This window comes from Lonchura striata, chromosome 1 (assembly GCF_046129695.1).
Source record: "Lonchura striata isolate bLonStr1 chromosome 1, bLonStr1.mat, whole genome shotgun sequence".
In the NCBI taxonomy this organism is placed as follows: Eukaryota; Metazoa; Chordata; class Aves; order Passeriformes; family Estrildidae; genus Lonchura; species Lonchura striata.
Window position 1 is genome coordinate 12,123,424 of NC_134603.1, and position 27,962 is coordinate 12,151,385.

The 27,962-nt window shown below is 42.3% G+C and overlaps 3 protein-coding genes across 5 annotated transcripts; 1 reads left to right on the plus strand and 2 right to left on the minus strand.

Moving 5' to 3' along the window:
• Positions 1 to 494: 494 nt before the first annotated feature.
• On the minus strand, positions 495 to 4,495 carry NDUFB9 (NADH:ubiquinone oxidoreductase subunit B9). Its single transcript, XM_021542338.2, is given in 5 exon segments — positions 495 to 738; positions 1,678 to 1,791; positions 3,991 to 4,183; positions 4,306 to 4,411; positions 4,414 to 4,495. Coding segments are annotated over 5 exon segments (615 nt in total). The 5' UTR covers positions 4,484 to 4,495; the 3' UTR covers positions 495 to 606.
• On the plus strand, positions 4,444 to 20,437 carry TATDN1 (TatD DNase domain containing 1). 3 transcript variants are annotated; one of them, XM_021542324.3, is made up of 12 exons: positions 4,444 to 4,503; positions 6,645 to 6,710; positions 7,296 to 7,345; positions 9,665 to 9,728; positions 10,894 to 11,037; positions 11,142 to 11,184; positions 14,799 to 14,884; positions 14,988 to 15,028; positions 16,384 to 16,460; positions 17,135 to 17,205; positions 18,066 to 18,192; positions 20,352 to 20,437. In XM_021542324.3, exons 1-12 carry the CDS (start codon positions 4,482 to 4,484, stop codon positions 20,386 to 20,388), a joined length of 828 nt encoding a protein of 275 aa, XP_021397999.2. In that variant the 5' UTR covers positions 4,444 to 4,481; the 3' UTR covers positions 20,389 to 20,437. The 3 variants fall into 3 exon arrangements, with proteins under 3 accessions (XP_021397999.2, XP_021397997.2, XP_021397998.2); XM_021542322.3 differs by lacking the exon at positions 20,352 to 20,437 and adding an exon at positions 20,048 to 20,305; XM_021542323.3 differs by lacking the exons at positions 4,444 to 4,503; positions 20,352 to 20,437 and adding exons at positions 4,709 to 5,078; positions 20,048 to 20,305.
• On the minus strand, positions 19,771 to 27,930 carry RNF139 (ring finger protein 139). The gene is made up of 2 exons (XM_021542321.3): positions 27,750 to 27,930; positions 19,771 to 22,882 (listed from the first exon to the last, which is right to left on the minus strand). The coding sequence occupies exons 1-2, from the start codon at positions 27,928 to 27,930 to the stop codon at positions 21,072 to 21,074; spliced, it is 1,992 nt and encodes a 663-aa protein (XP_021397996.1). The 3' UTR covers positions 19,771 to 21,071.
• Positions 27,931 to 27,962: the final 32 nt, after the last annotated feature.

Genomic DNA, 27,962 nt, shown 5'->3' on the forward strand with positions numbered 1-27,962 from the left:
CCAATGTTCTGGGAATGCGGCCAGCAGAAAAGAGCTTTCTGTCCCCAGTTCAGTGTGTAACACTGCCGGAACCATTTGTGACCCATGAATGGGCACACAACAGCAGCCCACACGTGTTAACTGATACAGCTCAGTTTATATGGGGATCTACCTTCCTCTGGTGCTCTACAGCACTGCTGTCCCTGCCATGGGGAAAGCACCATGTTGTAAGGAAAGTTTGTGTCTTGTGAGATTTGGTATGGAAGTGAAAAATGCAGCAAAGAACCTAAGGAGGAGACAAGGAAGGGTAAGATGTCTTTATAAGAAGGTCAGAAATACCCTAATTGCAAGAGCACCCAAAACCCATATCTGCTGCTGTCTGTATCTTTAATTCCAGCTTTAACACTTTGCCAGTATTTAGTACCACATTCCAAGTTATGGGGTGATAATGAACTGCCTGCACAAGCTGGCAGTGAGGTGTCAGTGTGCTAGAGAAGAGCAGTGCGCCAGAAAAACACCTTTTCTGTTACTTTATTTGGCTTTATTCTATTACTTTGAGGAACAAGTGGTCACAGAGGTGCCACCTGCCCGCAGCACAGACTGCTGCCATCCACACCCAAGGTGCTCTCACATGGGCTGTTCACGAGGTCGAGTGACGTGATGCCACCACATGGGGGGCAGATGCCCTTCCTTACGAGCTGGAGGCAAAGCTTCAGTTGTTGGACCATCAGCTGGAGTTTCTTCTTGTAACTGCTTAATCTAGAAGACAAGACACAGAACTGCTTCAGCACATTAACACACATTCCCATTTTCAGTGCCCAGGCAATGAGCAAAACAAAGAATCACTGGTTCTCTATTTCCACAGAGAAGAACCAGTTGTAACATCTTTGGCTGAAGGTTTCACACTTCCCAACTTTAATTTCTGCTCAGTAATCACTATAGGCTCATACTACCTAATTAAGAAGGAATTTCTAGGAGCAAGAAGTGATTTTTACAAGAGAAATTTCACTTAAAAGGTCATTATTTTCATGTAATTCATGTCTACCATTACTCTGTCAAACAGGCTGAATTGTGCTGCTTTGGAAGCTGAGAGATTCTAATTCTGGACCAAGTTTCCCTGCAGTCAGTAAGTAGGAGACTTCTGTTCCTGCACATCACCAGCAGCCCCTCACAAGCTTTCAATACCCGTTTCTTGAAGCAGCACAAGTGTCACATTCCATACAATCCAACTGAATCAAAGAACTCTTCTAAGAACAAGAACTTCCAATCAACTCTCAGTTAGGATGGCCAGAAATTAGTCTCATTGCCCAACTGATGACCAATGCAGCAAATCACTTTCCAAGGTGTAACCAGAAAGTGTCACAGCTCCACAGCAGCAGCAGAGGAATTCTCTGATTATTAGTCTCCTTTCATCCCATTTTGGATTTCTCTTTCCCCCCACAAAACTGCTATAACAGCTCTTACTAACTGACACAAGGCTGTAGGTTCAGCTTTAACTTCTAATTCCCCTCACAACCCTCCAGGAGCTGTAACAAATGTGCAGGCATTTGAGGTTGTTTCACACTGACAAGGGCTCCAGCACTGAAGAGTCTAACTGAGACTGCAGTAGACATTCAGTAATTTTTCCAAGAACACATCTGTTCATACAGGATACTTGTGTGCTAAAGAGACTTTCCCTTGCACAGAGCAGGCACTGACCTCTCTTTCCCAGCTCTCCCGCTGCAGCTTCTTCCACTGCTCTCGTTTGGCAAAGTAATCAGGATACATTGCCTTCTCAGAAGGGTGCCAGAAATCCAAGGCCCATTCAGGAATCTGTTGAAGAAAAATATGATTTAAAATACTATTTTTATTTATGAAATCACATTTGTACACACATGCAGAAGAATGAAACACAAAAACTGAATGAATTAAGCCAGTCTTACTCCCTGGGTTTTTTTTTTTTTTCTATTTTGAAGTACTACACAAAAACACCATTTAAAAGCTGCTTATCTCAAGGCACGTGGCAGAGGTCAGAACTTTTCACACATTATCCTGACCCACAGGAAGACATCACAGTGACATGTTTAAATCACAGCATTCTAAAACAAGTCCCAGGTCATCTCAGTTTACTCTAAACTTCTCAAATTCCATCTGGTGGAGGAGAAGATCTGATTTCTTCCCTCCCTTCTTTCGAAGGCAGCAGGTTAGAGGAATCCTTCTCTCCAACTACTGATTTATTTGACTTGGTAAAGACAGAACATTTCAGCTCATTTCTGCTTATCTACAACTACTAAGAAATGAGCAGTTTCATAGGCCTTTAAGATCTTGAGAATGGTCTGACCTCTAATACCTTCTGACAAGGGAAAAAAAACAAAATTTAAATTTTTGTAGTGATTAAAAAAACCTAATTGTTTACATTTTAAAAAGAGGAACACTGAATATAAAACAAAATCCCACCAAAACTCCCAACTGAAAAAAAAAGAAGTTGCTCCAGTACCATCATAGATTCAGTGATATTCACACTTTTCCTGCTGTGATTCTCACCACAGAACAAACCTCTGACTCAGGCTGATTGGTGGTTTTAATTGGAGTTCTCTGTGTGTGGTATTTAGTTCAGCAGCTGTGTTATTTCCATTCAATCAGACTGAGTTCTAAAATGACAGTTTGGAGCAGCATCCAAATGGACTGATACACAAACCAGCCAAAGCCTTGTGACAGTCATTTTCTTAAGACAGTTTTAGCCCATCAAACTGGGAAAATAAAGCCTAACCCAGTCTGTGTTTCTGTATGAAGACTAATATTGACCATTTATTGCTCAGCTGCTCTTTTTCTGTCCAGATTCTCTGTTACTATTATCTCAACTACTGCTCAGGCCCCTGACCTTGGCATAAATTTAAGCAAGTCCTTCTCTTTTCACTCTTATATTCTTTATTGTGTCCCTGATAAATCTATGTAATATTTTTCTCTGTGACTTAATATGCAAAAAGATCTGATCAGATCCAATCTTGTGCCAGCACGTTTTTCAAATTCATGAAGAAACAGGTGCAGGCAGTCTCTAGGTCAGTATTAACTTCTAATGTATTTAAAAAGATGATGCCAATGATGCAAAGTCCCTGTGTTTTTCTATAGAACTTTTGCTCTTAAAACAATCTTGATAGTCAATACTTGTAGAAGTGCCTTAAAGAGCCTAAACGTAAGGCTTCTATTTCCAGCCAGTGCTGCTCTCACGCAGTAGCACACAAACTGCATTATCTGGCACTGCCGCATATGAAGGGAAATGGAACTTGTCCCATTACTCAAATGCTGGAAGAACTGTAGGACTGAGCGAATGGAAGTCGCCGACAGGCAAGGTGACACCTGCCCTCACCAGGGGAGCCCGGCTGTGCTGGGGAGGCGGCAGAGCTCCCTCGGCGCTGCCCCAGCTCGGCCCAGCCCTTCACTGCGCCGGCCTGACCCGCCAGGGCCGGGCTGCGCCTGGAGCGGAGCAGATGCGATTATCGCCGGGAGAAAATCCCGAAAGAGCAACTGGCGGCGTTCAAACTGATCAAGAATCTCCATTTTCAAGGCCCTCCCACACAAGCAGCACACGTTCCCGAGCAATGGGGTGACAGTGCCGAGCCAAGCCAGGCACAGAGCAGCTCCTCCCTCACAAGCAGCACACATTGCCGGACACTGCCGAGCCGAGCCAGGCACAGCGCAGCTCCTCCCGCACAAGCAGCACACGTTCCCGGACAGTGCCGAGCCAGGCACAGCGCAGCTCCTCCCTCACAAGCAGCACACATTGCCGGACACTGCCGAGCCGAGCCAGGCACAGAGCAGCTCCTCCCTCACAAGCAGCACACGTTCCCGGACAGTGCCGAGCCAGGCACAGAGCAGCTCCTCCCACACAAGCAGCACACGTTCCCGAGCAATGGGGTGACGGTGCCGAGCCAGGCACAGAGCAGCTCCTCCCTCACAAGCAGCACACGTTCCCGAGCAATGACGGTGCCGAGCCAGGCACAGCTGCGCTGCCGGGGCGGCGCCGGCGCTCACCTTGTACAGCTCGTACCGCTCGTAGGCGATGCCGCCGGGCGAGTCGGCGAACACGTAGGGCTGCGGGTGCTGGCTGGCCCAGAACTCCTCCTCGCCGGCCCTCAGCAGCTCGGTGGCCTTCACCATATCATTCACGTTCTTGTTCTTATCGAACCGCTCCCTCAGGAGGCAGGCGAAATAGCGGTACTTGTCTCTACGGACAGAGGTCATGCACAGTGAGGAGGAAAACAACCACCCCCCCCACCCCGGGCCCGGCGGAGCGCCCCGATGTGAGGGCGGCCAGCGCTGCCCACTCCCAGCTCCCCTCGCCCTCACCGATGGATGCACCAGGACTCGAGGTGCCGCAGGGATTTCTTGTACAGCCGCAGCACCTTCTGCTGGTGCGTCAGGAACGCGGCCATGGCGCCGGCCCGCCGCCCGGCCGCCGCGCGGGGCATGCCGGGAGCGCGGCGCGGCCCCGCCCGCGCTGCCGCCGGCCGCCCGCAGCCGCCATGAGCCGCGCCGGGTTCATCGGTGAGGGGCGGCGGGGGGCGGCGGGCTGTCCCCGACTCCTCTGCCCCCGACTCCTCTTCTGTCCCCGACTCTTCTGCCCCCGACTCTTCTGTCCCCGAGTCTTCGCCCGGGCTCCGAGCCTGCCCCGCTCCGTGAGGGGCCGCGCGCAGCGGACGGGGCTTTGGGCTGCGCTGTGGCAGGCTTGTCGCAGCCCTTCAGCCAATGCCTCCTGCTCCAGCCCCTTACCCAGGGTTTGTCCCAGTCCCTCAGGCTTATTACAGTCTCTTAGGCTTGTCCTAGCCCCTCTGCCCGGGCTTGTTGCTTCCTGCCCCAGCCCCTGCTCGTCGCCTGCTGCGGTTCCTCTCGTGTCCCGGGGCTGGGCGGCCTCGGAGCCCCGGGAGCGCTCGGGAATGTCTGTGCCGTGTCTGGGCACGGGGCTGCTGCTCCCGGGTCCCCCCAGCCCTGCGGGTTCGGCTGCCCTTCGTTCCCGCACTGCACATTAACCGTGGTTGTTTCTGGTTGTATGGAACTGCCTTGGGTGAAAATAGAAGCATTGTTAGGAAATTCGACGGAAAGGGTGTAAATACCTTCAAAAGGTCGGTTCATGTGGAAGCCCTACGTGTCGCAGAGCAGCTTAATATTTCCCTGGAAAATTTCCCTTTCCACTGGAATCCCCGCTGGAATCGCTGCAGAGGCGGCTGCTCCTGGAGCCGCTGCTTTGGGCCTTGGCTGCGGCGCAGGGCGGCCCGGGAGCCGAGCGGGGCGGGATGGGATGGGGATGGAGATGGGGATGGGGATGGGATGGAGATGGGATAGGGATGGGGATGGGGATGGGGATGGGGATGGAGATGGGATGGGATGGGGATGGGGATGAGGATGGAGATGGGGATGGAGATGGGGATGGAGATGGGGATGGGGATGGGGTGGGGTGGGATGGGATAGGGATGGGGATGGAGATGGGATAGGGATGGGGATGGGGATGGGGATGGGGATGGGGATGGGGATGGGATAGGGATGGGGATGGGGATGGAGATGGAGATGGGATGGGGATGAGATGGGGATGGGGATGGGGATGGGGATGGAGATGGGGATGGGGATGGAGATGGGGATGGGGATGGGGATGGGATAGGGATGGGGATGGGGATGGAGATGGGATGGGGATGGGGATGGAGATGGGGATGGAGATGGGGATGGAGATGGGGATGGGGATGGGGTGGGGTGGGATGGGATAGGGATGGGGATGGAGATGGGATAGGGATGGGGATGGGGATGGGGATGGGGATGGGGATGGGGATGGGGATGGGGATGGGATAGGGATGGGGATGGGGATGGAGATGGAGATGGGATGGGGATGAGATGGGGATGGGGATGGGGATGGGGATGGAGATGGGGATGGGGATGGAGATGGGGATGGGGATGGGGATGGGGATGGGATAGGGATGGGGATGGGGATGGAGATGGGATGGGGATGGGGATGGAGATGGGATGGGGATGGAGATGGGATGGGATGGAGATAGGATGGGGATGGAGATGGGATGGGGATGGGGATGGAGATGGGATGGGGATGGGGATGGAGATGGGATAGGGATGGGGATGGGGATGGGATGGGGATGGGATGGGGATGGGGTGGGGTGGGATGGGATAGGCAGGGGAGCTCCAGCCTGTACCTGCACTGCAGTCAGTGCCCTGTCGGTGCTGCCGGGTGGCTGGGATGGCCCAGGGATGGCACTAGAAGGAGAACAGGCAGCTCTTAAGAGGCATTCTGCTGCTGCTGCTCCCACCCATGGAAGGCTGTTAGGGATATGCTGCATTTTCCCTTCCTTAATGCTTGTCTGCATACATTTGTGTTTTCATGTGAGAAGCAGATTTGTTTGCAATAAAAAGCATATGTGTATTCACTTAGGTGGTTATGAGGGTGTGCATAATACACTCACAAAAAGTCCGAAGTTTCATGGAGACAAAAGTTTAATCTTTCTGTCGCTTCTAGTAAGGAGAAAGTTTTCAGGTTATGCAAGTAAGCTTATGCTTAAACATTTTATGACTTAGCAATGTGCTGGTTCAGGATTTAGATGAGGTTTCCATTGTCTTCCCTCACTGATTAATGCTCAAGGTAAAATACAGAACAACTATAACTTCTAACTTCTGTCTTTGGTTTTCCATAGATATTGGTATTAACCTGACAGATCCTATGTTCAGAGGAATCTACAGGGGAACACAGAAACATCAAGGTAAATGTTTCTTTGTATCTGCTGGAAGGCTGGATCTCTTTTGCTGAGTTAGAAACCTCTTGCATGTCAGAACATGATGTTAGGGTCTCTTTCTTCTCCTTCTTATGTACTTGGGCTTAAAAAAGAAAGCCTGACTAATGAAATTGGATACTCTCACCAAAATGTATTGTCTTAATTGCATTTTATGTGCAGGTAACTCTGCTTCTGGAGCAAAATGGATAATTGCTAATCTATTTAGGATTGCATTGAAAAACTGATATGAGAGTTATGAACAGTGGTCTGTCATAGTATTGCATTACTGAAACAAGGTTACTAATTATAATGTGGGGCTTTTTGCTCTTGTGGCTTTTAGATACAGATGTAAAGGTGGAGAGCCTTCTAAAGTATGTGGAAAACCTTCCACTGACTTCTTGAATTTAAATTGGATCTCCAGTTATTGCATTTTGTTTTTATCTTATAAAGATTAATTAAGCATAGTTTAAACATTTAATGATAATAATTTTGATTGCATGAAAATTTAAAAGTAGTTAAACTATACTGTAAAACCTCAAGTTCAACTTAGGACATTTTTATGAACTTTTGCAGATGACTTTCTGGATGTAATAGAGAGAGCAGTCAAAGTTGGCATTAAAAAGGTAATTTCTTATAATGAAATGGCATTAAAATTTTAAGCTGCTTTCTAATACTTGGTTTTTTAGTGCTCTCCCACTAAAACAATGTTTCTGGGACTCTAATGGAAAATGCAGTAACTTCCTTCAGTAGCACAAAACTAAAGTGTTCTGTGCAGAGTGTGGTCTTTCTGTTTGCACAGGTCATTGGAGCTGATTATTGGAGTTCAGTGATACTGTAGATGATGTGGATGTAGAAGTTACTTTGTAAAGTTTCAACAGAAAAATATTCTTCTCTGGCCTGCTGCAAATAAGTGGTACATAATTTTCCATGTTGCTTTATAGGCAACCATTCCTTTTTTCTTGTATTCTGTGTGGCTCTTGGAGAGTAAATCCTATGAAAAGCTGCTGTGGGAGCTGAGAGTTGTTTAACTTGCAGAAAAGGAGGCTCAGAGGAGACCTTATCATGCACAACTCCTGAAAGGAGGCTGTAGCCAGGTGGGGATCAGTCTCTTTTCCCAGGCAAGAAGTGACAGGACAAGAGGAAATGACCTCAGGCTCTGCTATGGGAGGTTGGACATCAAGGAAGAATTTCTTCATGGAAAGTGTTGTCAAGCTCAGGAACAGGATACTCAGGGAAGTGGTGGTCATCTTCCCGGGGAAGTGTTCAAGAAATGACTGGATGTGGCACTCAGTGCTATGGTTTAGTTGGCAGTGATCAGTCAGAGGTGGAACTCAGTCATCTTGGAGGTCTTTTCTGACCTTAATGATTCTGTGATTCCTAATCAACAATTACTGCTGAAGATCAAACTCTTCTGACTGAGGTTTTCAGATATTTCTATATGTAAAGGAAATTGGTAACTGCAGAAGAGCTGGGAGTGCCCACAAACTCATACACTTGAGACATTGCATGTTTGCTGGTAAATACTGGCTTACATGTATTAAAACAACATCATTATGAGAGCATTTGTAACTCAGAACTTGAAATTGGTGTTTCTAGCAGTGCATCACATCTCATAGTTTAGCCTGTCTCTCTTTCTCTCTAAACTGAATAAATTTTTGACAAAAATATGAATTACCACATAATACAATGCATACTCTCACAAACTGCTCTACTGCACTACTAAGGCTACCAGATGAGAAATAAAGAAGTAAATGCTCCTGTAGCAGAGGAACAGGCATCTTGGGAGTTTGTTGGAAAACTCATCTCAAAAGAGTGGGAAATGCTCTGGGAGACAAAAGAAGAAAACTAGTGATGGAGAACTTACTGCAGCAAATACAGGAGTGAGGTCACATTTATATGTGCTGTATAAGTGCTATACTATCCTCTGAAAATAAGTGGCATTTTTAAAATTTTTGTCATCAAAAATAGGTTAGCTGCATAACTTTCTCAAGATGCACAGTGGATTGAGAAATGTTACTCAGGAGCTCCTGCCCTTAGCTGTTCTCAGTCCTGCTACTGGCCTGTACAGTGTCAGAAACCTATTCAATCACAGATTGTTCCTGCTTGCCTAGAACCTTAATCTGCTTATTAGAAAGTACTTTTATTTTTCTGTATAGCTGCTGCTTTATGGTAATTTTTGTGAAGTTTTGCTCTGTGTTGTGTATGCACTGAGCCATTTTCAGCTTAACATTTCTCAGTGATGTTGCTGGGATGTGTCTGTCTGTCATGAGTGCCCTGGGAATGTGGGAATGTATAAGCTGGTGCTGACAGAGCCTGCTGGATAGCACCTGCAGGGAGAAGTGTTGTCCAAAACCACTGTAGACATGGTTGTTACAACCTAGGGTGAAATATTCTGCAAGTGGTGGTTAAGAAAGTACACTCTAGGCAACAATTCTCATGTGATAACTTCAAGGTAAAATAAAATACTAGAGATGGAAATTCTTAAATTTATAATCTCAGGTCTGATACAGACTCATTTTTTTGTTTAACTACTTACTCGTGTCTTGTTTTGAATCTTCGGGAGTCTGTACTTTCCCCACCTGTAAGACAGGGAGAATATTTCAAGTATCAATTCTTGAATGCAAATACAATCTCCAGTCATTGTGTGAGGAAGCTAATATTGTTGCAAATGGAAGTATTTTATTCCTTTAGTGATTTAAATGCTTAGCATACAAGATACTTGATTAAGAGAAAAAAAATCATATTTTGCTGCCTGCTGTATTTACTAGCTCCTGAGGACCATTGAGGTTTATTGCTGATTTATGAAATCTTGTTATATGTGTATTAGTAATTGTATTCTGATGTTCTCTGTTGAGATCTTTCCTTGTATCTGAGTGTTTTCTTAAACATTCTGTTTGATGTTCAAAGAACATGCTCACTGACAGTGCTTTTCTTGTTTCAAGTTTTTGATTACAGGTGGGAGTCTAGAAGATAGTAAAGATGCATTGCAGCTGGCACAGACAAATGGTATTTTAACTTTAATTTTACATTGTCAGTCAAAAATATAACCTCCTCTGCTCTCAGAATTCTGAGTTCAAAAGGACCTGCCTCAGAGGTGTTTACAGAATCTCAAATTAAAATGAGAAATTACATTTCAGAGTGAGATTAATGCATTATGTATGAGTCTCTTTAGATCCCTGATGTTGAAAGTAATCACTCTTTTCCTGCATGTTCAATTTCTAAAGAAAAATTGAAATTGTAGAAAATTTTTGGAATAAAAATATTGATGCAAGTTTCTGTTCTAGAAATAAGATAAAGTGCATACATATTGTGAAATATATGGGGTTTGTTGGCTTTTTGTTTGTTTTTTATTTACCAATCTGTTATGACCTTTTCTTTCTTTCTGTGACAGGAGAATGGCTTTTTTTTTTTATTTTTTAGGAAGATTTATTTCCACTAATTACTTAAATATGTATTTGAATTGAAACACATGATAAAGTACTGTTTACTAGCAGAAACCGAAAATAATTTTGGTTTGAATGAACTCAAGGAGATAATTTGGTCCAACACAGTCCACCACCTCACTCAGGCAGGGCTGGTTTGAGCATTAGGGCAAGTTGCTCAAGGTCTTACCTGGCTTTTTTCCCTTCCCCAGTGCTTTTACACTTAGCAGAAATGTTAGTGTTGGCATGGTAATCTAGATCAGATACTTGGGTAAATCAGGCAGATGTGAACTCTGGAATTCTCTAACAGCTTATGCAGGGGACATGAGGGAAATGCTCTCTGCAGTTCCTACAGCTGGGATAACCTGATGCACTTTGAACAAGATGCATTTCTAAATGATCTCAAGAGGTCTCATCCAGCCTCAACAAGTGTATGATTTATTGGGGGCTGCTCCACCAGAACAGTTCAGCTCTAAGCTGCAGTTTTGGAGTACATTAAATAATGTGTACTAAAAGAAGACACGTGCACACACCCCCACTGGAGATACTTTCCGACAGTTTTAAGGCAGAAAATGTCTGTCTAATGAAATTATCACTGAGATAAATATGGTCAGTCAAAAATAATGAGTTTTCATTTAAAATTGTGACCAATAAAAAGAAAAACTCTGGATGCAGATATTGTCTATACTTTAAATAAATGATCTTTTTTTTTTTTTTTCTTAAAACCTCCTCATATTCTCTTGCTTTAGACATGTTTTTCAGTACAGTTGGTTGTCATCCTACTCGCTGTGGAGAATTTGAGCAGAGTAGCCCTGAACAGTATTTATCTGAATTAAAAAATCTGATTGAAAAAAATAGGACAAAGGTAGTAGCAGTTGGAGAATGTGGCTTAGGTAAGTATTCTCTTATTACTTCAATATTTATTTTTTTCTAGACATATAGTAAAAAAAAAAAATCCTAAAATACTAAATGAGTTTTTTGTTCTTTCTGTTTGTAGATTTCGATAGATTAGAATTTTGCCCAAAGGACATCCAACTCAAGTAAGAAACTTTTGATGACTGTGAATTAACTTGTTGCAATTTACAGTAGTGTTTTCTATCTTGTGTTCTGCCATATAATATACTGCCACATCTAGCCCTAAAGTTTGCAGGGTTGGGCTCAGAGTTTTTTTGGCAGAAATGGGAATTTAAAGAAATACGCCTACATTCAAGTAATGCAATGTGCTGAATTTTGCTACCTCCCTGGTGTTGACTTATGTCAACATGTCTTTTTTTTGTAAAACTGACCAGAAATTGTGGATTTATGGCTGTGAGAGATGTTAATTCTTGCTAATAGTTAAGAGCTCTAAGAGACTTATGGGAATAAAAAAACCATAAATGTAGTGTGTGAAAGAATTGGGCTGTTGAGTGAAAGGCATGAGGAAGGGAGCAGAACTATCAAACATAAGTCAGCAGTGGGTAAAAAAGAGTTTTTAGTAAGGAAGGTGCTAGCTGGGAGCAGATAATGGAGAGCTGATAGCAAAGGTAATCTCAGAGGTGGAGAAGTAACACATGCATCACAGATGCTGAATGGAAAGAAGCTACCACAGCCCCTACAATCAGCCTGCATTCTTCTATTGAGAACTTCTCTCTGCAGAGGGAACTGATTGAAAGATACAGGTGATAAATTCACATAAGATGAGTGATTAACAAACTACATTTGCATGTTACTGTTTTGAGTAAATGAGTCACTGGGGGGCAGTGGTTGGTTGTGTTTTTTCTAATTGCTGCATGTAGGAGGATTCTTCGTAATGCTACAGATCTATGATGAAATACTCAGCAAAAGTGACAGGACTTTTTTCCTGGTAGAATTCAGTGTACATGAAGTTCAGCAAAGCACATTAGAGCATAATCTGTTTCTTTTTCTGTGGCATACTAAATACTGATGGAGTATCAGATTTTAAGATCATTAATTGCCTTGATGTTAGAGAGAGAAAATACATATATCTCATTTCCTTGTCCAGTGGACTGCAGCTGAAGAGCTGTAGTGACTTCTAATTGGGTGCACTGAAATTGAGTTGTAAGGAAAGAGATGACAGGCCTGATCAGTGAACTAAAGAGAGGAAGGCAGAGTGTGAAATACACGGAGACAGTTCACTGGTTTTCAGCTGCTCAGGGGTTCAGGTGCAGCAGTCACACGGAGGGCTGGCACGCAGCTGCACAGTTCCCCCACAGACCAGCAAATATCAGAGCATGACCTCTGTTTCATTTAGTACTTAAACAACATTTTTCTAGTTAGTTATGCTGTGTTTCCTTTTGGATTATTTTCACTTCTATATTATTTTTTATGCCATTCTTTTCAATTTAAAAGTTAATAAGAATCTAATAAAGATGAACTTTCTTTGCTGTAGTGTCCCTAAGACCTTTTTATTTCAAAAGTCTTCTCCATTCTCAGAACTTTTCCAACAGAAAGTGGTGATTTGAATGGTAGTAAGATGAAGGTATTGCCTTCATATTATGGTGAAAGCTATATTATAAATGCCCTGGTAGGATATAGAAGTGTCACATCTGCTGTACTACTGGGATGCATCTGTATAATCACAATATTATATGCACCATTATTCAAATTAATTCAGAATTGTTTGTCTGGAGATCTACCTCAGCAAGGCCAGTTTGCTTTATCTCCTTTAGTGTCTTGATCCTGTAGCATTTGAACGTGATGGTCAAAACTTGCTCAAAGCTTGCTCAAAGGAGCAGGTTGTTCCTTAAGCACTAGAACTCATCAGGGTTAGTTTCCTACTGAGTTATTTTCTTACCATTCCAGTCACTGTATGTCTTGTTTCAGGGTTTGGGGTTTTTAAAGTTTTTTTTAATTATTATTTTTGTCTTTTCAATAACTTCCCCATCCACCTCCCCTTTCTCTTTGACAGGCCAAGGAACAACATGTGTTGGGCTTTGTTGTTACTAGGAATGGAAGAAGCTTGAGTTACATTGCCATTTGCAGGGGCACTAAACTTTGTACTTTCAAGGGCTCTACCCTTCTCAAAATTAGGTTGAAATTGGCCAGTATGTCACTTAGGGAGCTTACTTGCAGTTCTGTCTCTAAAACCTTTTCTCCATATGAAACAAGTGTTCTGTTGAAAGAAAACGTGACACCAAAAAATCAAGCAATTTTAGCTATTTAACCACAAGAGCAATCATGAGTTGCAATTAATTTATATTTAGTCAAGCAAGCTAAACTAAGCATGATATCTAGACAAAGAAGATTCAAAGTAGGTGTAATGCATTCTCATGAATTTTCATGTCAATTTTCAAGGTTACAGCTGATTTGTTTAACCTGTTTTATCTCAAAGATTTGCACTGATTAACAGGGCAGGTAACTTTGATATGAGAAATAGCAACTTGTAATATACAGAAAATAGTGAAAATTACATTAAAATAAAAGACCAGTTGCATATTTGTTTAGGGTCAGTTTTTTTGTTTGGATTTTTTAGGAAAATGTAAATCAAACTAATGGTTTGCTGCCACTTTCCCCTGATTGATAAGTGACTCATATTCCCTCTGAAATGGGTATAATAACTGATGGTGGGAATTTCCTGGTGCCCTGGACTGTGTTTTAACAGCAACACCTCAAGAAATCCAGTGTGTGCATAGAGCCCCAGCCTGCTGGGATGGGCAGTGTTGTTGTCCTCCTTTGCCCAAAACAGTGTGAGAACACTAAGTCACCCATGCACTGCTGGCCTCCTGCCATGCTTAAGTTCCTCTACTGTGTTCCCTGAGCGTGGGTGATTTCCCTGCCTGGGTGGAGCAGGGCAGCAGAGATGTGGAATGGTAATTGCAGAGCTGGCTGCTAGTGACAAGCACAGGTTAGGTCAGTGCTTAGTAGCTTCCTTTGGCATTTGCACTGGGGAACCTGGCTACCTCCTTACCTTCCTTCTGCCCACATTCCAGTGTCTCTTCACGGGGTGGGGCCTCCCTATTACTGCCCCATCAGGAACAGCTCTGAGTAATGCAAAGTTGGAGAGGGATAAAAAGGAGTGAAAAGGAAAGGATGCAGGAACACAGAGGAGGGGAAGGAAAACAGGTAAAGACAGTAGGCAGATGATGTCTAATCTGATATTTGTTCCACCCCAAGAGGGGACTCACCTCCATGGATGACTCAGGTCAGCAGCTCTGATGCAATTTGGCCACTGGAGGCTGTAGAAGCCTGCACAGTAGCACTGCTCACAGTAGCCCCTCTGCTCACCCTCATTGTGTTTATGAGTGCTTCTTGAAATAGAAATGATCCCTCTGTGTCATCCTCAGTCTCTCATTCCCGATATTTCAGAACTTTGTGGAAAAAACAGTCATTTCCTCTTCCATTAAAAAAAAATAAATAAAAAAAATTAACTCCAGCACCTACACTACACAAGAGTATGTGCTCAGCATATATACATATACATTCCGCAGTACTGAGGCTCTTGGCCACTTACCTGTCTTCAAGCATAGATCACAGCTGTGGCAATACACATGGGAAAGAGATTCTTTTAAATCCTTGCACAAATATGATCTTTTGCTGGCAAATCCATTAATTCTGTCTTTAGCTCTGGAGGACAGAAGTTTGAATAAAAAAATGTTTTAGTGTATTTATTTGTTCTTACACTGAATTTCTCTTTAAAAGTGAATTTATTTTACAGGTATTTTGAAAAACAATTTGACTTGTCAGAACAGATGCAACTGCCCATGTTTCTGCACTGTAGAAACTCACATGCTGAATTTTTAGGTGGGTTTTGTGAGAATTTCATATTTAGAGCAAATTCTGAATATAAAAATCTTCTATATTCTTCTGTTATAAAGCTGTTTTATATTTTTATTTAATTTCTTAGACATAATGAGAAGAAACAGAGATAGAATTGGAGGAGGGGTGGTAAGTATGGACTTCAGTGTAGCATTCATTTTTCCATGCATATGTGTGAATATTGTTGCTTAATGTGGAATTTCTTGTTTGTCATGGAATCTGTGTAGGCTTCCTGTTACATCATTTAAACTGTTACTAATTAGTAAATTTTCCAGTCCCTTTTACTATTTTTATTTTCATTGCTTATTCAACAGGATTTTTGCAAGGTAAGAAGATAGGCTGAGAAAAAGCTCTGCAGCTGATGTGAACAGTTTTTCTTGGCCTGCCTGCAGGACAGTTTAAGCACCTCATAATTGACATTGGCCTTTTCCCAATTCCTCAGTGTCTGTAACTGCAATACATTCAGACCACAGATAATTTAGATGCATGTTCCCAGTGGAAGCCATAACCTCAGACCTTTGCTTTTGACGTTAGGCATTGTTTTCAAATTGGATGCAGATGGAACTTTTGATTACTTTATGTCTTTAGATATTCAGATTTTTTTAATTCAAAAGTCTAACAGGAAAAGCTTTGGGTGAAACAGGAAGTCCAGCAATGCTTTTCCAGGTTTCCATTTTGACTGGATTTTTCAGAAGTAATAAATGCTCATGATTCTAACATGAGAACACATCTCCTACAAGAATATTGCAGTCCCCAGGTTTGTCCTTTGTTCCCACAAAACCTTTCCCCACACTCAGTGCTTTGCATGTGTAATGTCCTGTGTAATGCTATGAAGACTCTCCTTCCTTCCTCCCTTTCTTTTTTTCTGCACAGCCAGGAAAGAGGGGAGAAATGGGCAGGTATCTTCTGCAACTGCCTGTCCCTGTCACAGTACAGGGAAGCAGAGCACACAATCTCTTTACTCAGGCTGAGAAGATGCAGTTCCCAGCTGCATTACTCTGGAATGACCCAGTCCCTGGACTGTCTTGCTAGTTCCAATGGACTAACATCTGTGGAGAACAGAATGCTGCTCTTATGGTGGCCCTGACAGTGCCCTGAAGGGAATAGTGAGGAAAGAATCTAAAAATTCAGCATGCACAGAATTTCTTCCTGAGTATGATCTCTGAGTTAACAGTTATAGGGAGTTCCAGGGCCAAAAGAGTATCACTGGATAGGCCTTTATACACATTTATCACTGTTAGAGTGTGGTAACCACTTCTAGTGCAGCATTCAGGAAACTTCAGCCTGAACTTTGCTCAAATTGAGAATCAACTGAGCATGTCCTATCTTGATGTTTTTAATTATGTAATACATAATTAAATAGTAAAACATACTATTGAAGGTATTTGATGCTAATAAAAGGTAATACATACTTTTGAATTATTGGAGTTTTAATAAAAGTACATTTGTATTTTTATATGTCTGTATCTGTATATGTGTTCTAGGTACATTCTTTTGATGGCACAAAGGAACAAGCAGCAGCTCTAATAGACTTGGATCTTTATATTGGAATAAATGGCTGGTAAGTTCTTTACAATAAATACAGCTGCTTTAAAATGGCAGCTGTAGTGAACTCATTGCTTTCTTTTAAACAGTGAGGTCAAGTTTGCAAAGCTCACTAGACCCTTAATCATCTGACAGATTTAGAATTGCTCACATTAGTCTGTTAGCCATCAAAGCTCTTGCCATGCAGCTCAGTGAGCGTCCACTCTACTGCCCTCAGGACAATCCTTGTTTGTAATTAAATGAGGTTGTTGAACATGGAAAGATTCCTTCTGAGAAGCATTTAAAAACAGCCTGACTTTAACCTGCTTGTCAAATGCTGGAGTAATGCAAATGTAACCTGAGTGCCTCATCTCCTGGTTATGCAGTTTGGATTCTCAGCAGTCACCTGGCCAAGTGCCAGCCAGCACCACTTTGTAATGTACAGAGGCTGTCACCAGGCAAGCAAGGGCAGCCAAAGGGGTTCTGCAGCTTGCTGGGGGTGAGATGGCTTCTCCCACTAACTTTAAATTTGATGTTTTCTGCACAGTTTTAATTTGCAGGCAGTATTGTTAAAAAGGAAGCAAATTTTATTCATGAACAAAATTACTTAGGAAGCTGCCTTTGCTACAAAACACTTTAATAGGCACAGTAATTACTTTTATATGCTTTTTATGTTTTGGTTTTTTTTTAACCAAACTCTAAATTTTCTAGTTCACTGAAAACAGAAGCCAACTTGGAAACACTGAAATCAATTCCTAGTGAACGATTAATGATAGAGACTGGTAAGATTTTATATCTTGGTCAGATTGTGACAATGGGCAATGACATATACTGGTGTAGCAATCATAAACCAGAATCAAGGCCTAAAGAATTCAGAACAGTGCCTGTTTTCTTTACTTGAGAAAGCAGTTTACAGAGCTACTCCTTTCCAGTCTTCTGCTGGAAGGAATAAGCTGCTGTGTCAGTTCCTGACATTGCAGGGGAAGATGAAAAGGACAAATTGACAACTTGGATTTTCAAATGTACCAGAATCCTGCTTAAGTATCTTTTAAAATGTAGTTTGCTGGAGATGTGCCAAGCACAGGGTAATGGCTATGAGTTAGCCACTGGCAGCAGTAATGGCATTTGGAAACAACTGCTCTTTAAAAGGAATAGGTGGAAGAATGCTTGAATAACATGCTTAGCAGTCATTTTAATGGACTGACTTGGGATGTCATGTTTTGTTTTTTCATATTCATTTATCAGTAACTGACAGTTACAAATACAGTATTTATTTTAATGTCTGACTCTTGAGAAAGGAAAATCGCAAACTGCTAAAACCTTAAATATATTTGCACGTGAAGTACAGACCTATTATGAAGGAAGTTTCTGTGGAATGCATGCAGTGTATCTGGCTCTCTTTATGTCAGAGGAAATTAGCGTTATGTATTATTACTGATTTTTTCAAGTGTAAAATCTTGAAGATAATGGTATAAAAATCCAAGATGTTAAATTGCCCAGATCTCTTATATTTCCTTTTGAGCTGGAGGTTGTTGATGGAAGGAGATTGTAGGAACTTTTGTCTGTAGAAGTAGTTGATTAAACTACCTCATGCTATTCTGAAACAATTGCACTCCTAATTCTTTTATTCAAATTAAACTAGATGCACCTTGGTGTGGAGTGAAAAATACTCATGCTGGATCAAAATACATTAAAACTACATTTCCTACAAAAAAGAAATGGGAAAAAGGGCACTGCTTGAAGGACAGAAATGAACCCTGCCATATAATGTAAGTGTACCACTGCACTCTTATTTTAAATACTTCAACTCTGACTTGAAAAAAATGGAAAAATCCCAGTTCACTAGTAATATAGAAAATATAAATTAATTCTAAATGTATTGAAACTTGTGCAGAGTTTTGCTTTATAAGCTGTGGAAAAAATTAGAAATCTTAATTTTCTTACTTCAGCTATTCTGGACGTACAATGCTCCCTGAAAGTGAAACCAGTACTGTTTTTATTGTTTCACTTGATGCACTGTAGGTAAACCCTCTGAAGTAATTCCTCTGACTTGAATATTCATTTCACTCACTTGTTGTTCAGGTAGTTTTTAAAACTCCAGTCCTGGGGATTGGGGGACAGTCCCACAGATGGGACAGAGCTGAGGCACAGGCTGCTGCTGTCACAGGCCTGTGACATGAACTGCCACAACATGCATTTTGTCAGGGATGTTTCTACCTTCTGCTGTTGTGCTTCAAAGAATCCGATCCTGTGAAATTTAGATATGAATGACAGCAGCCAAGATACAGAGTAGTGAAAGAAAACTCCAGGGGCTTATGAACAGAATTGCTTATGAACAGAAGTGCAGCCCCTGCTTTCTGCCCCCTTTCCACACAGTTCCTCACAAAAGTTTGAAAAGCAGGAAAATGTGTAATTGTTTTAGTGAAAATGTTTAGTTATCTGCATTAAATACCATTAATAGATGAAATACTGAGTTTTCAGAATTCTCTGTCTAGATTTTGAAATACTGCTCAGGATAGTACTAAAGATCCAGGTATGCAGCAAGGTGTCCAAAGAAGAATTTATTTAAGAAGTGAAAGGAGTTCTGATGCTTTTTGAGACATGAAGGAACTTGGAAAGCCACTGATGATGTAAAAGCACAGTTTAAGCTTACATGGTGACATCTCCTAGTGTCCAGATATACTTAATGTAATTAGGTCAATAGTAATACTTGTTGATTTTTTTTTTTTCATTTTTAAAGGGAAGACGACACATTAGCACAGAAGGGTTGCTTCAGTATTGTAAGACTTTCTAGGGTCAGTCCATGATTTTGGAGTGGGGGAAGAGATCAGTAGAAAACACTCTTCTAATCACAAGTGAAGGGCCTCTACTGTTACTATTTCAACCAGCTTGTATGTCAAAAACAACCCCACATATTTGTCTGCTGCCTTAGTTGTAGTTTACAGAAATGTTTCAGAAACCCCCAAACTCAAAGTGCAGTCTGTTCTGCACAGATGCAGAGTGCACAAATGCACTCAGGATCATCACACAAATGCTGTGCTTTGGTATGTTCATCCAATTTATTTTGCCTCCTCTCCTTGGCTTGCATCAAGATCCTGAGCCTTTTGCAATTGCTTATTTAATATTTGCTGCAAATACCTGGTCACATTAATCACAATTAAGCTAAAGAATGGGTAAAGAAGAGTAAGTTACTTTGGCAGCACTGTGCTCTGATAAAGCTGTATCTGGAATTTAAGATTTACCATAGACCAGTCTATTCATAGTGCAGCTTTAGCCTTGACAGGCTAATGAATTTTTGTTTGAAAAATGAAGGTCATTGATAAAGACACCCACAAAATGACACTTCCTTCAAAACAGAAAGCTGTTTAATTACCTCCAAACAAGAGTCAAAAGACCGAAGATGAGTCTGTACCAGTAAGCAAACCAGTGTTCAGTGTAAAGGAAATGGCAGTTAGTTACTTAAAAGTGAAGCTATATGCATATCTGAGCACCCTGCCCTATTGCTCTTAGTGTAGGTTTTTATTCCAGCTTAATCTTAGTGAGTTGTACATAGACATGCAGCAATCTGAAGTACATTTTGAAGTACTGGGTTTCAGTCTTCTAATATAAATCTTTCTTTTTTAGTCAAATACTGGAAATAATGGCGGCAGTAAGAGAAGATGACCCACTTGAGTTGGCCAATACTTTATATAACAACACCATTAAAGTCTTCTTTCCAAATATGTAAAGTTGTTTTTCTTACATTTATTCAGCTTAGCTTCAGTAAATATATTGCAAAAACTTAAAAAAATCATCATTCCTGCAAGTTCTAATCAATGGAAGCCAATATGTAGTGGGTTTGGGTTTTTTATGTTACAAGATTAAAGCTGCTTTTGAAAAGGTGGTCTGCATTTGTGCAGTTTCTCAGCCCTGTTCCCCTTCCCTCAAGATTCAGGATCGACTTCGAGGCCAGGCCCTGCCTGTAACTCCAGTTAGCAGTGGAGGCACAGGATGAGCACCAGGCTGCTTCATTCACATGTAAAGCACTTCAAGCTACTGCTGGCAGTTCAGGAGGGTCGGACACATCCATGGCATGCACTTGGCTGCTTCACCAGAAAGCTGAGCAGTGTCGCCTTTTGTTCCACATATGCAAATGCTATAGCATTAAGTCTGCCAACCTAAATTTTTGTTATTTTTTTAAAAAATACAACTCACTATTTTTTTGCGGTAAAGCTCTGGTAATACTGAATTTGTAAGTAAAGCTGCTTTGGCTCAGGCTTTCATTTCCGAGTTGACCGGCTGAACAGTCTATTTTCACCAGTATTTTTCATTTGCATCCAGAAGACATTGATTGGGGATTACTGGTATACAGTCTTTGGCACAGCATCATCACTACATCAATTAAAGAGTGTTTTTCCAACCAACTTAAAAACGTGAAAACATTTTATTCCATGTACAATAATGTACATAATTTTAAGGTGGTCATGAAAGAGACCAGCAAAAATTAGAGGTATATTTACAGTAGCACACACCACAGTAAACAACCACCATTCACAGACTCAACATTGAGATACTGCTGTTGTGCTTAAGTACAATAACTACAAAGTGATACTTTTATTCCGTTGGAGTCAATCTTGAACAAATACCTCACGGCTTAGTAAAGGACATCTTAATCACCAAGGGAGTTAGAGTCAACATTAAGAGTCTCATTCAAGTGCTGTGCCACACAGTCACCATCTTCCTCATCACTATCAGAACTGTCATTATCTTCATTTAATTCATTTTCAGCATCAGCAGCTTCTTCTGCAACCCGTACAGGATTTTCATTTGGTGCTACAAACCCGTTGTTGTTAGAGACATTGGCATTTTCTTTGTCCTCAATATACACTTTCTGATGGCACATTGGGCACGTGTCCTGAATGTACAGCCACTTCCGAAGACAAAGTGCGTGGAAATAATGGTTGCATGGAGTAATGCGCGCAGAGGTGGTGAACTCGTGGTAGCAGATTGCACAGACATCATCAATTTCATGTAACCGAGCTCCTTTTACCTCTGGAAGCGAGTTGATTTTCTTCACAGCGGTGCGGCGGTTTATAAAAGTCTTCCAGCCATTCTTGGCTTGCAGGTAGATGTTGAAGTATGCGTGCAGACACATCATGCAAGCACGAATCTTGCTTCCTGATTCAAAAACCATTGTGTAAGCTCCATTTCCAAACATGATTACTCCAAATATAAACTCAATAATATTGCCAGTTGAGCGAACATAATAGACATAATCATCAAGTTTTTCCCATAGCACATTATAGTAGCCATCAATCATAAACAATATATAAACAGTGATAGAAACTATTACTTTTAGGCAAAGCTCTACACAGAATGCTGTGACTGCAAAAAGCCAAGTGTTTAGTGCATAGTGGTGCCAGAGGATGTAACTGAGCAGAACTGGAAGAATGAAAAGGCAAGCGGAGACAAACAGTACAGGAAAGTGTCTGCGGAACGATGACACATGGGAGGCACTGAGAGACATCAGCACGGGGTCTGTCATTCCATGGATAAAATGCAGGACTGCGGTCAACAAAAGGCACATGTTTCGACTCAGGCGAACTAATCGTTCCTCTGGTTTCAGTCCACTTAAACCAGTCTGCAGAGCCAAAATAAAAAACAAGACGGGTGCTACAAACCCAAGCCTTTTGTCATCCTCATCAGTTGACCCAATGAAGGCCAGGATACCAAGTCCCAAATAATGCGCTATTGATGAAATGACGGCACTCATGCCCAATACAGTTAAAGTAGAGTCACACCCACTTATGATCAGGCTGCAGATCAGTTCCCAACAGTTATCCCATGATATCAAGAAGAATTTTTCTTCTGTGTTGTTTTCAGCCATCTTTACTACATAAGTTAATACCACAGCTTGTGCTGTAAGTCTTGTTAGCCAAAAGACACGCAGTACAGCTGGAAACCGAATCCTTTTCCACGTATCTTCCATCAATAGCTGTAATCCATAAATACGATACATGTGCCTCACCAGCAGATAAACGTATCGTACCGAATAATAGAACCACTTAATTTTTGTAGCTAAAATGGCCGTGGTATTTAGTGTCAGAACTAGGCCTGAAATAAAAACAAGTATTTGCCGGACATTTAAAGGTAATTCAACGACCAAGCCAATTACAGGAATCAGTATATCCAGGATGATGAGTTGAGAGTATATGGACTGCATGTTTAGCAATGTAACATATCCAATTCCAAAGGTAAGCTGAAGGATGGAAAGTGCCATCCATAGTGAAGGTCCTTTATGTGGGAAAATCTGAATTCCAAATGCAGCTGTGTTGTAGGCACTGTAGAAGTTTATGTGCAAAGCAGCATAGTAATTCACCAACACTGAAGTTGCAGCCAGCAGAAACGCTGAGGCAATCATGTAGAACTTGAAAAGTGCTCGCTGTTGTAAGACCAGAACAACGCTGGATACAAAGACACCTAAAACCAGATTGAAATAATTTAGTTCTTAATAGATGTTCAACAACAGATTTTAATTTATTAGCTCTGGAGCTACGTTTATTTAATATCACTTTCCCATTAGTCACTTGTTACTTTTCATTACCAGTGGTGCCCTTTTTAGAGAACAAGCAAGAGGACAAGTTAATCTCTGTATTTAACATCTGTGCATTACAGCTGTGATGCAAAGCCACTGCAAGCCCTAAAATCAAAATTATTATGAAGTTTGTTGCAGTTTTAGGCTAGAATAGTGACAACTCCCAGCGTCTCAGCCTTAGTCCTGAAATCCAAGGGTAGACAAGTTCTAAAAATAAACAAAAAAACCCTCAACAGATAAAGCATCTCCTTTATAAGCAAAACTAATAAAGAATAAATGAGTAAGATTAAGTAAGTCCCATAATTCACTTGATCAAGGCACTCAGCTACAGCTGTCCAAGCTGGAATACTAAAGTAACCAAAACATTTCAGTTAAACTCTTTAATGGGAAAATAGTGAAAAATTGCTGTCGTTTGCTGTGGGAAAGGCACTTTTATTTCCCTTCACTTTGCCTTTATTTCTGGTGAGAGTGGTGACAAAGGTCACATGAAGAAGACCTTCCACAGTATACAGCTTTTGTGCACAGAATCCAAAACTGCATCAATTGCCTCTCTGCCAATGCCAGTGCAAACTTGTCTGTCTTGTTAGAAGTCAGATTTAGGCCTTGAAATTCCTGTTTGCTAACCTCTCCCTCATATTGACTATGACCACATCTTGACCATGCCTGGGAAGTCTGCACCTTCCTGTGAGAAATCCTATCAGAGCAATTGCAGTATTGGGAGTTTGGGGTTACATGTCCTTGCAGTAAACTTCTGTAATTTATTAATTCCATCACTGTGCACTCCATAGGTAAGGGCTCTGCCCTAAGAGGTGTTAAATGGTACTTAGCACTAGATTAATTTCCTTAAACAGTTTCTTATTCAGGAACACATTGCCTTTGTTTTGGACATCAGATTCCAGTCAATGCAACTGCTTTATTATCCAAACCAGTCTGGAGAGATTTTGATCTCTACAACTGATGTTTGATTCTAAATTACTTTCAATCTCTTTACTAAAACCAATGAAATCACGAATAATCCTCTTTCTACTGGAGGATAGCATCAGTCTTTTCTGACAATTGTAGTTTAGGCTGATCTAAAGCCACCATAAACCAGTGTTTAAAAACAAAATTAAGCCATAGCCTCTTGATCATGAAAATAAAATCTTTGAAATAGCATTTGATTCTTCCAATAGAGCAACCACTGCTTGTATAAAGAAAAACAACAACAACCAAACACACAAATATACAACCCCCCCCCCCCAAAAAAAAAACAAAACAAAAAAAAAAAAAAAAAACACCTTTAGATCCTGGAGGATTGAGAAGAAGGGAGAGGATCAACATGAATCAACTGCAAAAGGAAGGCTACAAATAAAGTTATGACTATGCCTGAACAATATTCCTTGCCAGCACACTGGCTGATATAAATACAGTCTCCTTAATTAATCATTAACCTCGTAACCTTGTGAAGTGGACTGAAGAAAAGCATCTATCAGTTTTCTTGCATTGTAGCTCAGTCCAGGAAAAGCTGAATATTAGTTACATGCAGCATTTTCTACAAAATAAGCTTGACAGTTGCCTTGTCATTTTTAACCACTACAAACATCTTTAGGAAAGCCAATACTTCTGACAAGTTTGTAGCCTTTGTCTTTTCTCAGAAGTCACAGAAAAGGCTCACATGCCTGTACAAGGTCATTATTTATGTAATTCTGATCATTTGAGCCAAAGGAGATGCATTTTGCAGTAAGCAGGCTGCTCTGAAACACGCCTTAACAAAACCTATTTTTGTGCCTTGCAGTGGCAGTAACAGGACTGTATTTAGATACTGCAGGTCATCTTAAAACACTGACGTTTCACATGCAAGACACATCTCTAAAAACAGTACAACAGTGAGTCAATAGAGCTTGTCCTACTGGTTCCTCTGAAGAGGCACTAACAAAAAGTACAGCGTGTCTCTGTTAATATATATGAGGAAAAGTCAAGACTCACCTAAGGAGACTCAAAAGACCCAAAGAGGTAACAGATCTCAGAAGGGACAGTGAGCACTCCTTTCCCCCCATCTCCATTTATGTCACTTAGTCCATCTCAACATAAGAAGACTTTGCTCTGCCCTGTGCCCATCCCTGTTTGCCCTTCAAAACAGCAAGTCTTTTTCCATTTTCCCTCTGCTAGGAAATGCTGTGGTTCCTCCACTGATAAAGTTTGTCTCTCTACTCATCTTTACTGTTTCTGCCTGTGCCACCCCATTGCCAACTGTCCCAGTACGGCCTCCAAACACAGCACTGAGCCCAACTACACTACACTTACTTTTAAAATAATTTATTGTTTTACAATTAATGTCTCAGTCTCTTTTTTTTTTTCCTTTAAATCCTGAAAGTTGTCAGTATCTTCATAGCAGTTCACTACTTAGGATTTGACTTTCAGTCACGTGCAGGGGACAATCACTTTTACACATCAGCACTTGATTCATGTGGAACTGCCAAACTGTTTTTCTCTAGCTCCACATCTTTCTGCAGACTCAAGTATTTATAGTACCCTTCTCAAAACTCAGTGTCCTCACTGAGGAGGGACTGCTGTCTGAGGTGACAGCCACAACTCCTGGGGGTGGTGGTTCTGCTGGAATTGAGATACTTAAATCCAGTGCAAAGATACAAAAGGCAAACGCTGTGTTGGGGACAAAGCAAGGTTAACCAAAAACAGGAAAGAAAACGTGCTCCAGCTGTGGAAGTTGGTTCTCTGCCATGTATAACTCTATTTTCTTGCGTAGAAAGTGATGGAAGAATCAGACCAAGGAATCCTGCTGTAAAACTTTGTAACACCCACGCAGATCTGTATTAGCATTCCTGATGAGCTGTACTCCCAGAGTATTTCAGAACTGTTTAACATCACCTCCAAAAATCATCAATCTCTCCAGAGCTTCAATCTTTGTGTCTGGTGGACAGGTTGTCTGTTTATCCTGTGCTATTGTGCTACAGGAAAAGTTTGGATCAGTACTTCAAAGTCTGCAAATGGTAAGTAAAATTATATTTTCTCACTATTTAAATACAAAATGATCCAAAATAATATCACCTTCCTAACTGCAGCAAAAACCCAATCCTGTAATCCTTAAATTCAAATGAGAAAAAAACAGATGCAAAAGTCTGAACCACATGGAAGGTGTTTAAGATCATCTTTAGGTGCCTACATTTTAATCTTCAATTTTGGAAAACCAAGAACCACATTCCCCTTTTCTAAATGTTCAGGGTAAGTTTTTTGGCATAAAACATTCCCAAAGCTTTTTTGTAGAAGGCAAGAGGCACTTCTTCACCCAACCCATTCCAGAAAAGTGTTCATATAAATGCAAACCTCAAAAGTGGCTTAATCTGTTAAGTACTTAATCAGTACCACACACTTAAGGGACATTGAACAAGATATCCACCACTCATTTACACAGGTGGGTTTAATTTAGACAGCCCCTGGATCATATGATGAAAGACTCCTAAAATTAAGTTGGTGAGGCACTACAATGTTATTTTTTAAAAAAAAAGGAATTATCACTCTTAGCAATTCCCTAAGTGTTGAACAAAAGGTCAAGAAAATGGTAAGCAGGGAGGAAGAACCCCTGCTCCCCTTCCTGGAGCACCCCATACCCCTGGCACAGCAGGCAAAGGAGTCTCCTCAGCATCACTTCTCATGTGAGCACAGACTTCCCCTGGCAACCTTAACCAAACCAATAATAATAAACATAAAAATATTATAAATGTTAAAAACCAAAATAAAACACCGACTGCATTTTGTTACCTCCTCCCTTTGCTCTCCTCTCACCTGCTGTCTTGCTCTAGGTTATTTTTTACTTTTTCAACCCCTCTGTCCTCAACTTGTGTGATACGGTAACACACTTCTCACTATGCACATTTCCTTTAACCCTCTCTTCTCTGCTTCCTGCCCCAAAAGCTGTACTGCCTATTTCCTTCCTGTTTTTCTTCTACTATAAACGTCAGATAAAATCCATCTCTCGCGGGCTTTAAAAAAAAAAAAAAAAAAAAAAACAAACAAACAAAAAAAAACCCCAAATAAAATCGAAACAGCAACTTGATTTGTTTTGTGTTCTCCTTCGTGCCTTAGGATCGCCAGCTCCAAAAGGTGATACGCAGCACAGTAGCACCGCTACAGCAGTTCACTGAACGGGACTCCCACCGAGCCGAGGCTATGTAAGAACCCGAGTTAACGACATTGGAAACAGTATCACCTAGTTATACCACTGACTTTCATCCGTCATGGGAAGAAAACAAAAAAAGCTAGAAAATAACCGCTGAGGAGTTTCAAGAGGCTTCTCTTTCCTCTGGGAACCAAATTCCCGGCACTTCTGAACTGCTGTTTCTAAAATAAGGCTTCAACAGCGTACTTCAGGAAGACATCACGCTATCCAAGGGGTTTTTTAAAAACCACATGAAAACCCTATACCCACTAAGCCACATCTCTTCGCCCCAGAGTAGGAGGAGAGGGTCACAGCCCCGAGCCGGGTCCTTGCCCGCCACGGGGCAGGAGGCGGCGGAAGGAGCCGGGGAGCCAGACCGGGGAGTGAAGCGGGCCCGGAGCGGGGCACGAGGGGGCGAGGCGATGATCCAGCCCGGGCGGCCGAGCAGGGGAGGCGGTGGGGACGGGAATCGGGGACGGGAGAGACGGGCCGCGGCAGCGGCAGCCGCCGGGCGGCCGGGCTCGGGGCGGGGAGCGGCGGCGGCCCCGGCGGGGCTCGGTCCGCGTCCAGCGGGAGCGGAGGAAGGGAAGGTGTCTCACCCAGCAGCCGCAGCAGCGCGCCCAGCAGCGCGGCGCTCACGGAGCCGCCCGGCAGCGGGGCCGAGTTGAAGATGGCGTCGATGAGGAACAGGCTCGGCACCCGCAGCGCGACCTCCAGCCCGGCCCGCAGCCGCGGGCCCAGCCGCAGCCGGGGCAGCCGCGGAGGGCCCGGGGCCGCCATGCCCTGCGCGGGGGGGGGGCAGGCGGGCCGCC

Excerpts from the sequence above, each read along its gene's own strand:
- TATDN1 (XM_021542322.3), top strand. The coding sequence starts at position 4,482 with ATGAGCCGCGCCGGGTTCATCG. Across the intron at positions 14,885-14,987 it reads CTCACATGCTGAATTTTTAG|ACATAATGAGAAGAAACAGA; the intron begins GTGGGTTTTGTG and ends TTAATTTCTTAG. Across the intron at positions 15,029-16,383 it reads ATAGAATTGGAGGAGGGGTG|GTACATTCTTTTGATGGCAC; the intron begins GTAAGTATGGAC and ends TATGTGTTCTAG.
- RNF139 (XM_021542321.3), bottom strand. The coding sequence starts at position 27,930 with ATGGCGGCCCCGGGCCCTCCGCGGCTGCCCCGGCTGCGGCTGGGCCCG. Across the intron at positions 22,883-27,749 it reads CGCGCTGCTGCGGCTGCTGG|GTGTCTTTGTATCCAGCGTT; the intron begins GTGAGACACCTT and ends ATCTGGTTTTAG.